This window comes from Protobothrops mucrosquamatus, unplaced genomic scaffold, assembly GCF_001527695.2.
Source record: "Protobothrops mucrosquamatus isolate PMUCROS unplaced genomic scaffold, P.Mucros_1.0 scaffold1440, whole genome shotgun sequence".
Lineage (NCBI taxonomy): Eukaryota > Metazoa > Chordata > Lepidosauria > Squamata > Viperidae > Protobothrops > Protobothrops mucrosquamatus.
In genome coordinates, this window is record NW_015387622.1 from 255,510 (window position 1) to 272,027 (window position 16,518).

Below are 16,518 nucleotides of genomic sequence, written 5' to 3' on the forward strand. Positions count from 1 at the left end.
CCAGTAGAGACCAGGAAGTGTAGAAAAATGGGAGCGGCGGGAGATAAACTCTCCAGGCAGCCCCACCGCATGAAAGATCCGATTCATCTCGCAGGTCTGATCATTTACCCCACGCGCGGACACATCTGCTTGGGAAGCGCTGGCCGCGACGCTTTCCCCTTCCTGTTTGCAGAAGCAGCGCTCTCCACTTCCCCGCTTTGCCTATTGGTTCACGGCGTGGCTGCTTCCACCCTTCCCTGAAAGAATCCATTCAATGATCGGTGGCTGTGACGTGGCAAGCGGGGGTTGGCTCTTCCGAGTGTCTGAAAGAGACCCTTCCAAGTCCGGATCGAAGCTCCGCCCACGAAGTTACTCCTGACTATCAACTGTTCATGTGAACACTCGCTTGTGCAGAAGGTTCCATCTTGGCTTTCTTTTTGGGTCCTGCTCTTCTATGCCACCTTTGTTTATTATCTCTCCAAAGACAGGTTCTAAGTCTTCTGGGGGAAATCTGGCACTTTGGGGGCAATTATAGAGCATCTGGGCACTGTGGAGTTTGCATTAATCAGGCTCAAGCAGAAATGCCACATACCCCTCGCCAACGGTTGCAGCCTCGAGCTCCAGTTTGGTCAGAGACGGAAACTCGAGACTTCCTTGCCCTCTGGGGTGAACTGCTGATTTTGAGGTGGATTGAAAACCGGCCACCAAACAGTGACATCTATGAGGATCTCTCAGCCCAGATGATAGCCAGGGGTCACGAGCGCAACGCTTCGCAGTGTAGGAACCGAGCCCGGGATCTGAAGCGAAGTTATCGGAGAGCCAAAGATGCCCAGATCTGTGCTGGAGCAGAACCCGTGTCTTGCCGTTATTTCCGAGAGTTGGATCAGATGTTTGGAGGTGAAATGGATAGTGTCACCAACCGGAGCTTGGTCAGCATGGATGGATCCATGCGGGTGGTGATAAAAAGAGAAGACGCAAAAGACATGGAGGCCCAGGCCTCCGAGGAAGAGAGCAACCAAATGACACCCCCAAACACTCTCTCAAGTATGGATGCAGACACAGACACGGAAACCGAACCGAACGTGGGGATCCCACGAGAGTTAGTGACAGTGATAGATCCCAATGTGATTGAAACCACAATAGTTGAGGAAGGTCCTGAAGAGAAGGCGGTGCCCTTGTGTGGGCAACCCATTCCACGCTGCAGTGAAGATGGGCACCACACTGCTATTGGTGAGCAAAAGCCATTTTTCTTCAGTGGCATTTTGTTTTTCAGCCATCTCGTACCCTTGGGTTTAAGTTAGTTACAGGTGGGGAGACAAGCACAGTCTGAGATTTAAGTTCAAAGAAGGAGCCAGGCTGAAAATAAGTGTTGTGCATTCCCACCTCAGTTTGCCAACAGAGTCAAATGTACTTGTGGTTTTTGTGATGTGCTATGTTTTATTTTAAAAAGTAGAAGAAAGGAGGATGAGAGCCATTTGACCAAAAAAGGTAAGAGGTATTTGGTAAGGAGGTAAGTTAGATTTTCATTCTAGCAACCAATCAGCTGTTTCCCCTGTAGTCTCAGTTCCACTTTGTCAAAATGATTGTCTGTGTGATAACGGTAGATACATTGAGAGCCAGTTTGATGTAGTGGATAAAATGCTGGCCTAGAAACCAGGAGACTGTGAGTTCTAGTCCCATTTTAGACATGAAAGCCAACTGGGTGACTTTGGGCTAGTCATTCCCTTTCAGCCCAACCCACCTCCTAGGGTTGTTGTAGTGGGAGACAAAAAAAGGAGGAAGTGGGGAAAAGAGAAGGAGGAAGAAGTTTTCCAACTTACTCAAACCAAATCAGGTTGTAGACTGCCCTCAATCCCTGTTCCTGGAAAATAAGAGAATCCAGCAATCTCAGGCTACCTCACCTTTGCTGCCCTGTTGTTGGAGCAGCTAACCGGATGGATTCATGGGGCAGTAGATAGTATTGTCCAGATGCCTAACCCATTTCTCCCTTACAGGTAGAGGCAGGCGAGATAAGTCCTTTGGTCATCCCCTGACAACAGCAGAAAGGATGGCATCTATGCGGGAGAGGAAGAGGCGGTCTCATGAGGAGATGATGCATGAGATCATGACCGACTACAGGAGGACCTGGGAGACCATGGAGGCTCTTCACGAGAGGAGTGAAAACAACGCTGGGGACTTCCGTGAAGCAGTGCTGAGGGAAATGCTTCTGGACAGACAGGCTCGGACACGGGAGGCCCATCTAGATCGTGAATCCCGGACAAGGGAGGCCCAGTTGGATAGAGAGGCCAGGTCTAGGGACAACCAGCTGGAGAGAGAGATTAGGATTAAGGAGCTCAGTATGATTGAAGCCGAGCTTCAGCGCACCAGGGACATCCTCCATCCGATGGTTGATGCTGTGGCATCTATGGCAGAGGCCTTGCGTATGGCTAGCAGGATATTGCCGCCGTCACAGCCCGCACAGCAAGCGAGGGGTGGAGTCTTTTTGGAATCAAAGGAAATCAAGTAATTTCTGTCTCTTTCAGCTATAAAACTGTTATCTTGAACGGGAAAGAAGGCTAGCAGGACATGAAGGGAGAAAAAAAAAACCAGTGCTTTCTAAAGTGCAAAAATCAGGGGATTTTTTAAATGGTATTTTTATCTTGCCCAGTTGAGCCCAGTTGAGCCAGGTTTACCTGCTCTCTCAGTTTGCCCATCCTGTGGAATAGAGAGATAATGTACATCTAGATGGTTTGGTTTGGGAAAGAAAAGAAAAAAAAACTTTAGAAAAGATATTACAGTAGCTTATTGATAAGAGCCTTCTTTTTTCTTACAACCCAATCCAGCTGACTGCTTATTGGGGGCTCCTTCTAGAGAGACTTTATCCGAACGCAGGCTTTAGAAAGCAAAATGCTTGCATATTTTTCACAAGGGTGTATTGTTTGTACAGGTAGTCCTCGACTTACAGCAGTTTGTTTAGCGACTGTTCGAAGTTACCACGGCACTGGAAAAAAAATGATTTATGACTGTTTTTCACACAACTGTCGCAGCATCTCCATGGTCATGTGATCAAAATTCAGACGCCTGGCAACTGACTCATACTTTGCAGTGTCCCAGGGTCATGTGATCACCTTTTGTGACCTTCCGACAAGCAAAGTCAATGGGCAAGCAAGATTTACTTAACAACCTGTGTTATTAATATAACAATTGCAGTGATTCACTTAACTGTTGCAAGACAGGTGGTAAAATAGGGCAGAATTCACTTTAACAATTGTCTTGCTTAGCAGTGGAAATGTTGAGCTCAGTTGTGGTCTTAAGTTGAGGACTAGCTATATGTGTTTGTATATGCTAGGTATGCATCACTCACAGCGTTTCCTTTCCAAATCCTCACGGGCAGGCTTCATTTTTCTACCAGTTAGTGGAGACAATCAATAGAGAAGAGTTGCTGCCTTCACATGCACTGGTAACCTTCCCCGAAGCAACTACCGTAAGTGGCTGCTTCCCAAACCAAGTGCTGGGCTGGAAGAAGCCTTCATCTGATTTAGCTTCTCCTTCCAAGTCTCCCTCATATATGTAAGCATTGAACATGGCTCTCTTAGAGTCCTCATGGGCTGAGTTCACAGTGAATCCAAAGCTAGGTTAAAAAAAGAAGAAGCCACAATTGCTGTATTCATATAACCGGCTGTGCTCCAGTGAACCATATGATGTTTTTAATCTGATGGCCCATTTCACAGAATATGGTCCACTTCCTCTGTGGTCGCTCTCAATTGGTGTTGATAGGAAGCGAGAAGTTTTGCCCTTGTTCCCTGCTTTGTGGGATCTTGTAAGGCTCAGTAGTTTCTCTACTTCTGTTTAACACAGGGATCTTCAAACTTGGCCCTTTTATGACTTATGGACTTCAACTCCCAGAATTCCTCAGCCAGCATGCCTGGCTGAGGAATTCTGGGAGTTGAAGTCCACAAGTCATAAAAGGGCCAAGTTTGAAGACCCCTGGTAACATCTATATGAAACCACTGGGTGAGATCATCTGCCGCCCTGGGATGAGATAGCAATTTGTTGATGACACCCAGCTATATGTCTCAGCGTATGGTGAATTAAGCAATTCTGTGACCTTCTTGCATTGCTTGGAGACTGTTAAGGGCTGGATGGGGAGCAACGAGCTGAAGCTGAACCCTGGCTAGATGGAATGGCTCTTGGTTCATAGAGAATTGCCATCTTTGGTCTTGGATGAGGTACCACTGCCCCAGACAGACCTGGTGCATAATTTGGAGGTTCTCCTGAACTCATGATCCCTGCTCAAGGAGCAGGTGGTAGTTGTAGCCAGGAAGCCCTCTGTGCCACTATGGGCTGTGTGCCAGTTATGCCCTTACCTGAACCAACAATTCCTGCTCATAGTTATCCATGCCTTAGTCACCTTCTGTCTTGACTATTGCGATGTGTTCTTCGTAGGCTGCCCTTGAAAAGTATCTGGAAGCTTCAATTCGTTCAAAATGGGCTGGCCCACATGGTTCTGTACAGGCTTATGTGTCATCTCTCCTGCAGGAACTGCATTGGCTGTCAACTTGCTTCCAGGTCCAAGTCAAGTTGTTACCTTTAAAGCCCTACATGGCTTGGGATCAGGTTATTTGAAGGACGGTCATACCTACCCAACCAATCAGATCGGGGGCTAAGGGAATGTTATGGGTCTCCTCTCCTAAGGAGGTCCATCTCTAGTGGGACCAAAAAGCAGGGCCTTCTCTGTGAGGGCTGCTTCCCTGTGGAACATCATCCCACAGATGATAAGATCGCCCACTCGCCCCCACTTTTAACACTCTTTCACAAGGCCCTTAAGTCCTGGTTTGCCAATGCGTTTGTGCACCCCAGAGTGCAATGGAGCCCATCAAATGGCTCACGTGATTGTTGCTGATTGGGGGTGGGGGTGGGAATTATTGCTTTTTATTGTTTCTGTATTGGGCTTTAACCCTTGTGAGCTCTCCAGAGTCACTGAGAGTGAGCTGGGCAGCCATATAAATTTTCTTAAATAAATAAATATGGCTCAGTTTCCACACCCTACTGGATCACACATATTTAACTTCATTTTAGCCTACTCTGGTGTGTCAGCTAGAGTTAGTTAATCTATTGGGGAGCATGTGTGTGCAGGAAACAATAGGTTATGATTTCTGAAGCCCCATCTAGCTGTTCTGAAAACTAGAGTACACCCAGTATCACCCAACCAGCATCACTCAGATTACATCTGTAGGGAAAAGCCTTTCTGCTTTTGATATAGTACAATACAGGACATTGAGCTTCATTAGCTTCTTCCAAGAAGACCATTCTTTGTTCAAAACCAAGTTCTTTACTTAGAGCGCTATTGGGTATGCCCTAATGGAGACAAAAGCCACAGAAATCCAACACTGTAAAAAGAAATTATATTTTTATTGAGCAAGATATCCAAGACATTGCATTTGACAAGACACAGTGAAAAGACCATTTAAATTAGTATTAATTTTCCAAGGATTTACATTTTTATAGTCAGAATAATGTAGTCAGTAATATTTTAGTATCTTTCTAAGGTGAATGGTTGTACTTACAATCCATTCATTTAGAGATGGTTTCAATTTAAGACAACCTTGAGGAAAAAAGTGATTTTGCACTTATGACCATTGCATTACCCCCACATTTATGACAAGTTGCAGGAATCTGCAGTCATGGGATCCCAATTTGCGACCTTCCCAGCTGATTCCTGAGAAAAACATCAACTGGGAAAGCTGGATTCGCTTAACGACTGTGATAAAAAATGGTCATAAAATTAGGTCCACTCGTGTCATGACTTGATTTACCACCACCCAATTTATGACAAAAATTCCAGTTTCAACTGTGGTGGTAAATTGAGGATATCTATTTATAAATGTCAAAGCAATTTGGACTCTTGCCTCATTGCTACACATGGTTGACTCCTAAAATTGATAAGCATGCACTGAAGAATTAAAAACAAACGCTAAAAAGAAACCACATTCTCTTCCCAGATGTTTATTTCTATTGGCATTCCTTTAATTCTTTTATAGGACAATTAGTATGGCCCCTAAAATGCTAGGTCATGAAATATTTACTAGTCTGCTGTCTCCTATCTGGTATTCTCCAGATGTGCTCAATTATAACTCCCATATTCCACCAGCCATTTAAATGACACTGAGTAAAGCAGTGGTGGCGAACTTATGGCACGCGTGCCAAAGGCGGCACTCGGAGCCCTCTCTGTAGGCACATGTGCCGTTGCCCCAGCCTCACCTCCCCCCACGACCCCCTCCTCACCAGCAGCCCCTCAGAGGAGAGTCGCCCCCGAGTGTGGCCCACACAGAGCAGCGCAGCCAAGGACATGGCAGCCAGGCAGCATAGACAAGACTCTGCCCTCATGCCCAATCGCACACAGTTGATGCTGCGGGGCGCAGGCAGAGGGCGTGGCCATCATGGCGCTGCCGGGCTGCCTGGGTGATCTGCGGTGGGCCCTGGAGGTGGTGAGTGGCCCTGCGGGCAGGCGGGGTAGGAGCGGGGCGGGGGGTAGAGCAGGGGCGGGTCCAGTTTTTGGGCACTCGGTCTCTAAAAGCTTCGCCATCACTGGAGTAAAGAAAGACTGAGATGGATTATTAGCACTCAGTGGGCAACAATACACTTCTTGTCCTCAGCTTCATGCGCGCGCACACACAAATAGATTGAAAATAGATTTCAACATCAAACAATGACCTATCACTAAGATCTTTACACGAACTTATTGGGGGAATTCATCCAGAGTCTTCAAATTAGGTGCCACCCACATGTTGAGGAAATCCTGCTCTACTGTACCCAGTTTTCAAGGAAAGAATTGGTAACCCCAAATGTTGCTTAACCTGATCGTAGGCTGGATGAGAGAAAACAAGTTGAAGTTAAATCCAGACAAAATCAAAGCTGCTGTTCGTATGGAAAAAGAAGGACTCTGGGATCGGAGAGAAGCTTGTCCTGCAGAGGGTTGCAACCCCCAGGAGCAGGTTGGGATCTGGAAGTGCCGCTCGATCTCCATCTGTCACGGGACTTGCCAGATGGCGACTTTGCCAAGAAAAACATTTGCACAGTGACAAGCCACTGCATCAATTACAACTCTTCCCGAGCCAGGTGGACTGTGACAAAGTTGACCATCTGCCTTAAATGTGATGCATGTGAGGCTATGCTTAAAAAGGGTCTAGAAATTGCAAACACTACCAAGCAGGGCAGCTAGGCTGCTGACCGCTATAGTGTCAGAAATCATATGATTCTTGTAATAAAGATCATCAATTGCTGGTATTTTCTGGGAATAATTCAAGGTATTCTAAATTTTTTTAAATAAAAATTATAACAAAGGAATAATTCAAGGGGGGTACTTTCTCACAGCTTAGGGCAGTGGTGGCGAACCTTTTAGAGACCGAGTGCCCAAACTGCAACCCAAAACCCACTTATGCATCGTCGGGTGCCGGGTGGGTGTGGCCCATTGGGTGGGCGTGGCCCATTGGGTGGGCGTGGCTGCAGTGGTAACAGCAGACTGGGTGGGATTAAAAAGTTCAATCAATCAATTCCAACTTTGCGAGATCTTTTTTTTTCCCGCGAGAAGTTGAAATTGACTGATTGATTGAACCTTTTTTTTTTTGTACACGGCGGCGGAGGCCTAAAGCGAAAAGGTTTTATAAAACCCAGCTGAAGGCCTAGGACTGGGGCGATGGCGCGCGTGCCCACAAAGAGGGCTCTGAGTGCCGCCTCTGGCACCCGTGCCATAGGTTCGCCACCACTGGCTTAGGGCTTCATAGTCTATGGCAGAGGTCGCAACCTTTTGGGCACCAGGGACCGATTACATGGGGAGAGGTTTTTCTGCAGACCGGAGGGGGCATGGTTTTGTCTGATGACTGCATCCCGCGGATGGGGCTTTGCTTGTTTGTGCGGCCTGGTTGCTGGCATGCCGCAGCCCGGTACCGGTCCACGGCCCGGGGGTTGGGAACCCCTTGTCTAGGGGATCACCTCTCTTGCTACGAACTTGACTGTTCAGATTAGCAGGAAAAGCTGTTCAGAAGATGCACTGCTGTCAAAGTTTCAACCATCTGGTACATGAAAAGTGCCTTCTCCTGCATGGTTCCAGGGTTTTTTTTAAAATTATAATTGTTTCCCTTGTGTAGTTAAAAAGTTAATTCAAACAGGTAAATTCTTTGTAAATTAGCGTTGTAAATGGCTACATTTGGTTTTGAGGAGAGAGTGGAGGATAGCCACTCCGTAGGATCTCTGCGGGTACATCTGTTAAGGTGAGAGTAGTAACGGTTTAGTCTGGCAAGCTTCTGTCTGTTGCAAGGGTCCTCAAACTTGGCCACTTTAAGACTTGTGGACTTCAACTCCCAGAATTCCCCAGCCAGCCACAAGTCTTAAAGTCGTCAAGTTTGAGGACTCCGGTCTATTGGGTGTAAGCAAATAAAGAACTGAACTCTGACTGAATTGTTCTATGTCAATCTTGGGCTTAGCCTAACAGGCGGAAGAGAAAATGGTAAAAAGTAAAAATCCAAGCAAACGACCAGTATCAGAATATCTTTTAAAAATGTATTTTAGCATTGTACACTCTCCAACTTATTGCAAGTACTTTAAAACTACTATATAGAACATTCTAATAATCAATGTTACCGGTATGTATAGAAGAGTTGCTGCAATGAGTAATGCTTAAAAATGTAATACTGATTGACTTTGGCCCTTTTATGACTTGTGGACTTCAACTCCCAGAATTCCTCAGTCAGGCACGCTGGCTGAGGAATTCTGGGAGTTGAAGTCCACAAGTGATAAAAGGGCCAAGTTTGAAGACCCCTGACTTAATATTTACAATTGGCTTAATATTTACATTTAATATTTTCAGTCCCTTGGTCTTAGGGCAGCAGACAGCATCCAATACTACAGTAGTCCAACACTGGATAACCAATGACCTTCCAGATGTTGTTAATCTGCAATTTCCACCATCTCTCACTGGTGGCCATAATGCCAAATGCTGTTGAACACTGGAACTCAATAACAGTGAAGAAAGCCATACACTATCATGGTTACACATAAGCACATTCAAATCAATGGTACAGGTTAGTTACAGTTACCTTAGGTTTCTCTGATTTCAGTGGGGTTTTTTTAAAGTATGACTAAGTCTGGATCCATTATAGTAATAACAACAATCTTAAAAACAACCTGGAACCTAGATCAAATATTCAAAAATTAAAATAAAATCACAAAAGGCATGGAAAGAGAGGTAGAACAAAATGCTTCTTTTAAAAATACCAGTTTTGAGCACTATTAAAGGAAGGGTCAACAGGTCACTTGGAGCAGGGAATTCCACAAATTGGTGTCACACAAGGGCAAATAACAAGGTTCCTGAGGAGCACAGCTGGGGACAGTCTTTTGAATAATGTAGACAATAAGCAGTACTTTGGATGGTGCTCAGAAGCAAGTCTAACCAATTACGTTGAACAAAACTGCAGCTATATATTAATTTAAACAAAGCATACTTCAACTTGCATTTGTAATCTCGATGCATTCACTATCTACTGAAGTTTGCAGAGGCAACCTCATATAGAAAGCGTTAGAGAAAATCTAGGGATTGTACATTAATAAGGGTGAATTCTTGATTTACTACACTCTGAAATTCCAAAGTTGCCTCCATACATAGTCTAGGACAGGGGTAGGCAACCTTGGCTCTTTTATGACTCGTGGACTTCAACTCCCAGAATTCCTGAGCCAGCATGGCTCAGCTTGGAAACCTCTCTCTTTCCCCTCAGCATGGCAGGCTCAGGAATTCTGGGAGTTGAAGTCCACGAGTCATAAAAGAGCCAAGGTTGCCTACCCCTGGTCTAGGATTTGTAGAGGAACAAGGATTGCCCTATGGCCCTACCTCTATATCACATCTTTATTCTAGCATTCCATGTGATATAACTTTTTTTGTTTGTAGAAATATAAGATTTCCCTTACAAATCTAAACATAGCAAACTCTCAAGCCAAAAGGGAACAAAGCATCAAGGACGTATTCTGCGGTGGAGGTTCAACTTCCCTCTTTCTCTCTATGCCTTGGTGGGACTTTGGAAAGAGGGCTATATATTTCATTCAGGCTAAGAATCTTTATCAACACATTAAGAATTTTTAAGCATTTTCCTATAGTTACTATACATCTTTTACATTTCAAACTACAGTATTATTTTCTCATAAAATTGAAAAATGAATATTAAAGTACATTAAGTCTTAGCTCTCTGGCATTTTTATAGTTACTGTAGCCTTATTAACCCCTAATTTCAGTCCTCTTGTTCTATCCACTGCTCTTGGCTGTCACTTCTCTTTTTGCTACACATCTTGAAATATCGGACATGTAAGTACAACTAGAACTTCAAAATCCTAAAATAGGTCCACTGCTTCTGGACACAGAGATGACGACACACATTGTTCTTCAAAAGCTACTATTTAGAGAGCAAAGATGATGCTAATATTAATAGCCTATTCAGAATTGTCTTTAGAAATTAAGTTTTCTGCCCAATATGGATTCTCTGGTGAGAAATAAGGTGCGATTTCTGATTGAAATTCTTCCCACAGTTGGGACATTTATACGGTTTCTCTCCAGTATGAAGCCGTTGATGAATAACAAGCCCAGAATTGAAGCTAAAACTCTTTCCACAATCCTGGCATGTATATGGTTTCTGCCCTGTGTGAATGCCTTGATGCGAAATAAGATGTGATCTCTGATTGAAGCTCTTTCCACAGTCAGAACATTTATATGGTTTCTCCCCAGTGTGAATCCGTTGATGTATTATGAGACCAGAGTTGTAACTGAAGCTTTTTCCACAGTCAGGGCATTTGAAGGATTTCTCTCCCATATGGGTCCTCTGATGCGAAAGGAGATGAGATTTTTGGCTGAAGCTTTTCTCACAGTTGGAGCATTTATACGGTTTCTCCCCGGTGTGAATTCGCTGGTGTATTATGAGCCCAGAGTTGTAACTGAAGCTCTTCCCACAGTCAAAGCATTTAAATGGCTTCTCACCTGTGTGGGTCCCATGGTGAGAGGTGAGATGGGATCGCTGGTTGAAGCTCTTGTCACAATCAGGGCATTTATACGGCTTCTCTCCTGTGTGGATTCTCTGATGGACCATGAGTCCTGAGTGATTGCGGAAAGTTTTCTCACAAATAATGCAGAGATACGGCTTCTCTCCTAAATGGACAATTTGAGGCCTATTGAGGCCTACATTCTGGCAGAAGCTGTTTTCCTGTTTGTTAGGGGCAATTTTATTTTCTCCAATGTGGATCAGTTGCTGGATTACTATTTGGTCAAGGCGTTTTAAATTCCCCTCCTTGCACTGACCAGCTTTGCCTTGCGTTTTATCAGAAGCAGCTTTTTCTCTTCTCTCTGGCAGTAGATTGTAGTGAATTTCAGTCCCCCTTTCCTGTTTACATCTTTGAGAGCCAGTCTCTTTAGATCCTCCTCTAAACATCACCTGCATTTCTACATGCTCTGGTTCTTCTTTTACGGATGTCTGCTTCTCAGTCTTGGTTGCCATCCCATCACCTGTTGAAGTAAACCAGATTTTAAACAAAAAAGATGGCTTCCAATCTTTTCCACCCATAATGTTAAACAATAATAACATAGGAATGAAAAAGAGAATCCATTAAAAGTTTCAAGTGACATTATTCCTTGAATGTAACCCAAGAATAAACTCCAAAATTATATTACAGCAAAAACAATGTCAGTTAGTAGAAATTCCAAATGCACAATTATAAGTTGAGGAAGATAAAGCTGACGTATGGAAAGCCAACAGCATCTTTCCATTTTACTCCATTGATACGTGCTGAAGGATGATTAGACAAAGAGTTGTATTTATCTTTTAAAACAATAACCAAAATAAGCACTCTGTTAGAGAATGTTTGCTTATCTAAGATTTCAGATTCAGAAACTGGCAGGATCTTCTAAACAAACTACTGTACACATAATTTCATACTCCAAGTATCAGATTTAAAATAATCCATGGGAAATGGAAGTAAATTTTGCTTGGGCTGCAATTCTGTGGTGTTGGAAAACATTGGTAATTTCCAGTTTAGTTTATACCCAGAACATGCTCAATCAACCTCTATATCCACATCAAAGCAAGAATATGTACCATTCAGTTCAGCTAGAAAAAATATAACTTGGAATTATTAAGCATCAGCAAATATCACATACAGTTAACTGGCAAAACCTGGATCAAAATTAGGCAAATGCTGGGAGGGACTCAAACAAGAATTTACATTACAGATATTTCTCAACTTATGACCACAATAGGGACTGGAAAATTTGTTATTCAGGAGTGTAGTCATTAAACAAATCTTCATGTGACTGTATCCAATTTTTATGACACTTTTTGCCACAGTCATTAAGTGAATCATCAGCAGTCTTTAAGCAAGACATCACATGACCATGACTTGCGACTACCTACTGGTTCCCTCCCTCATTTTGCCTTGATGTTGCAAGTGTCATAGTTACATGACAGATGCCAAGTGCCTGAATCACAATCACATGACCATGGGAATACTGTGACAGTCTTCAGTGCCAAGATCAGTTGTAAGCTACTTTTTTCAGTACATTCGTCAACTTCAATCACTAGAAGAACGGTCATTAAGCAAGGACTACCTGTATCTGTATGTTTTAGCTATATATCAAAAGGTCACAGTCACAGAAATTATGCTGAGGGTAATTAGCATAAGTCACAGAAATTATGCTGAGGGTAATTAGCATAAGTCCCCAAGGGAGTGGCCTTTGCTTATTGCAGCTTTAATTCCTTTAAGTACATAATAGGAACAGACTACAAATGGAAAATAGGACACAAGGTGATCCAGTTTCAATTCTGCACCACAAAGGAAACAACTTGATGAGGACGATGTGTGTAGCATGTGGAAGGAAAGCTGAAATTCTCTCCCCATCTGCACTATTTTCCTTTGAAAATTCATTCTAGGAGGCAGTATGAAAAATGCCTCTGAAAAGCCCATAAGCAAATGCTTCAAAGCAGCAACTGTTTCTTGCCACAGTACTCTACAAATTAATATTCAATGGTACACTGTCACTGGACAAAACACGTAGCCTTCTTGCCAAAATCAGGCATCACTAAAAGCTTGTGCCCCATAGAACCATCAGACATGTAGACCATTCATATTTCCAGCAATATCACATATAAACTGGAGCTTTTAGCATTTATTTGTGATAAACATATAACACAAGGAATCATATAAATCTCCAGCCATTTGGTGAAAGCTCAGCAGCAGTTTGCAAATGAGTGTCTCTAGCACAGTGATGGCGAACCTTTTAGAGACCGAGTGCCCAAAAACTGCCCCGTCCCTGTGTCTCCTGCCCGCAGGGCCATCCACCACCTCCATGGCCCACCACAGCAGATTGCCCAAGCGGCTCAGCAGCGTCATGGTGGCTACGCCCTCTGTCCGCGCCCCACAGCATCATCTATACACAATGGGGCGCGAGGGCGGAGTCTTGTCCCTGCTGCCCAGCTGCCATGTCCTTGGCTGCACTGCTCTGCACAGGCTGCGCCCATGACGACTCTCCTCCGGGGAGGCTGCTGGTGAGGAGGGGGCCACGGGGTGGTGGTGGGGCTGGGGCTACGGCGTGCGTGCCCACAGAGAGGGCTCTGAGTGCCACCTCTGGCACCGTGCCATAGGTTCGCCACAACTGCTGTAGCACATATCTGCAATATCGTTAGCGATAGACTGATACACATGCATATAATAGCAGAGTAGTATTCCAAAAGAAAGATCATAATTAGTTAAGTTTATTGCCAAGGAACTAAGAAGTTAATATGCCATTATAGAAACTATATACGCCAAACTCTAACACTCATTTATTAATGAATTCTTTAAGGTGAAGGAATCCAAAAATTGTCTGAACTTCCTGTTTCTTGAATGGTAATCTGTCCAAGAAATTGACATTACTGTTTACCTCAAATTTGAAAATAAAAGAGAAGATCTTTAAATCAGTTGATTCCTAATGGTTTTTACTATTTTGAGATTGACTTGTCTGCCTATGTGCAATATGATATATACAGCTGAAACATATATTAATCAATCAGCTTGGCTCAAATGTTTTAGCAATCTCTGAGGTACCTGTAATTTTAGCTTCATTATAAGATGCAGTGTTTGAACCCAAAAAGTGAAATGAAAGTCAAAATTAATTAAATATTTGAAGCCTGGAATGAAAAATTGGAATATCCAGTTTTGGAAAATCAATTGGTTCAGGTATTAAAAATGTAAAATATACATCTTATGATTCATAAATAAAACATAATCATCAGAAAACGTTATTTGGTGTTTACTGGACTGCTCAATTAATGTTTTAAAAAGGACAGACGTTATGTTCCTTGATGTTTGAAGGCCCTTTAACCCATATGATTTGGTCTTGTTCTGTCACAGCCTTATTTGTGTTTAGAGTTATCAAAGTATGTTTATGTAATAGTGAGAAGAAGTATTAAGAATCTCAAAGTGATACTGAATTATATCCTTAAAATGGGATTTGTCATCTCATTAAGACTTTTGAGCTTGAGGTAAGGGAAGAAAGATAACTTTTAAATAATTGGATAAAAGCATACTTTCCTGATTTTAAGGAAAGGATTCGGAATATGAATTACCTGTTTTTGAAAAGCCTCTTATGTTCTAAAAGTAAGATGAGCATATGTTGTGATATGGTCTATATTTAATAGTAGTAGTAGTAGTAGTAATAATAATACTAATAATAATACTAATAATAATACTAATAATACTAATAATACTAATAATACTAATAATACTAATAATACTAATACTAATAATAATAATAATAATAATAATAATAATAATAATAATAATAATAATAATAAAAGTTGGAAGGGACCTTGGAGGTCATCAAGTCCAACCCCCTGCTCAGGCAGGTAACCCTATACCATTTCAGACAAATGGCTGTCCAGTTTCTTCTTAAAAACTTCCAGTGTTGGAGCATTCACCGCTTCTGGAGGCAGGTTGTTCCACTGACTAATTGTTCTAACTGTCAGGAAGTTTCTCCTTAGTTCTAGGTTGCTTCTCTCCTTGATTAGTTTCCATCCGTTGCTTCTTGTCCTGCCTTCAGGCGCTTTGGAAAATAGCTTGACTCCCTCTTCTCTGGATTAATTTTTATGTTTATTTATATTATATGGATTTTTCTGTTACCTTTTTCTTCTTTTTGTCACACTTAGTTTATTTTAATCACTATAACAGATTTATCTTTTTTTCACTGAATAAACACTAAAGCTTCTGTTATGCAGTCTTTTTAAATATTTCACCATTTCAAATCAAATTAAAAAAGGCTGATCCTGGAATATCCATCAGATCATTGTCAATAATGTTGAGATAATCCTATTTCTTTTTCCGACTGAGATCTCACCTCTGTTGCGGACTGATGATAGAGAATAAATTACAGTACTGTTTCATATTGTTTTGTCTCAAATTGTTTAAATATTGTATATCATAAATAAAGTTCAGCACCATCAATTAATTAAACATATAAATAAAATGGTGATCCATGTGGGACTAGAGGCCACTTTCCGAGCAATTCCATTTATCATTCCGAAGAGCTGAAAGCTTAATCAAAATAATTATGGATTATTTATTCAGGATTTATTTTCTCTATGAGTAAATTTACATAATCTAGAGCAGTGTTTCTCAACCTTGACAATTTTAAGGCATGTGGACTTCAATGCTGGCTGTGGAATTCTGGGAGTTGAAGTCCACATGTCTTAAAATTGTCAAGGTTGAGAAACACTGATCTAGAGCTTCTTTTCTTTGGAAAAGGAAGTACGAGGAAATGCAATATATCTAAAACCATGTACTGGTTTCATACAATATCAGAATTCATTATTATTCCATGAAACTAATTGATGGAAGCAATATTTTGCATGCTTAAAGTATTACTCTCTAGAATAGTACCCTCATGCCCATCAACTGCAGTTGCTGATACTAACAAAGGAGAATATTTGTAGCTCAGGGTTGACATGAGGGGTCCTTCGTGCTCTCTGAGCTTGCTTGTTTTCTTGCAGATAGCATAGAATATCTTTACTGTCATTGTGTATCTCACAACGAAATTAAGTGCTGTCCACAGTGCATATTACACACGTAAGAACCACAAATAAAAAACATACATATACACACATCCTTCACATTGTATTCACCATTGCGCTGCCCCTAATATTGCACTTCAATGTTGCACTATACAGTAGTATTTAATATGGTTACAGCTCTGGGATAAAAACTAATTTTCAGCCTATTTGTCTTTGTTTTTATTATCCTGTACTGTCTGCCAGATGGTAATAGTTCAAAAAAAGAATGTCCGGGATGAGATGAGTCTTTAAGAATATTTTCAGCTTTCCTAAGACAGCGGGAACTGTACAGTTCATCTGGGGGAGGGGAGGAGAGGGCAGCCAATAATCCTCTTGGCGATGGCATTGACCCTCTGGAGCGCTTTCCTGTCTGCTACTGTACAGTTGGCAAACCACACACAAGTGCAATAGATGTTTCATTACCCTGATGATGTTAGTTTGGGTAATG

General features: G+C 42.4%; 2 protein-coding genes across 2 annotated transcripts; one reads left to right on the forward strand and one right to left on the reverse strand.

Annotated features, from left to right (window-relative positions):
* Window positions 1-422: 422 nt before the first annotated feature.
* LOC114922963 lies at window positions 423-2,485 on the forward strand. Its single transcript, XM_029285232.1, has 2 exons — window positions 423-1,209; window positions 1,974-2,485. Exons 1-2 carry the CDS (start codon window positions 561-563, stop codon window positions 2,483-2,485), a joined length of 1,161 nt encoding a protein of 386 aa, XP_029141065.1. The 5' UTR covers window positions 423-560.
* A 7,972-nt stretch (window positions 2,486-10,457) lies between these two features.
* Window positions 10,458-11,489, reverse strand: LOC107292844 (zinc finger protein 239-like). Its single transcript, XM_015821971.1, has 3 exons — window positions 11,427-11,489; window positions 10,754-11,198; window positions 10,458-10,651 (listed from the first exon to the last, which is right to left on the reverse strand). Exons 1-3 carry the CDS (start codon window positions 11,487-11,489, stop codon window positions 10,458-10,460), a joined length of 702 nt encoding a protein of 233 aa, XP_015677457.1.
* Window positions 11,490-16,518: the final 5,029 nt, after the last annotated feature.

Excerpts from the sequence above, each read along its gene's own strand:
- LOC107292844 (XM_015821971.1), bottom strand. The coding sequence starts at position 11,489 with ATGGCAACCAAGACTGAGAAGCAGACATCCGTAAAAGAAGAACCAGAG. Across the intron at positions 11,199-11,426 it reads CAGAGCATGTAGAAATGCAG|GAAAACAGCTTCTGCCAGAA; the intron begins GTGATGTTTAGA and ends CCTAACAAACAG. Across the intron at positions 10,652-10,753 it reads AAGCTTCAGTTACAACTCTG|GCATTCACACAGGGCAGAAA; the intron begins GTCTCATAATAC and ends TTTCGCATCAAG.
- LOC114922963 (XM_029285232.1), top strand. The coding sequence starts at position 561 with ATGCCACATACCCCTCGCCAACGGTTGCAGCCTCGAGCTCCAGTTTGG. Across the intron at positions 1,210-1,973 it reads TGGGCACCACACTGCTATTG|GTAGAGGCAGGCGAGATAAG; the intron begins GTGAGCAAAAGC and ends TCTCCCTTACAG.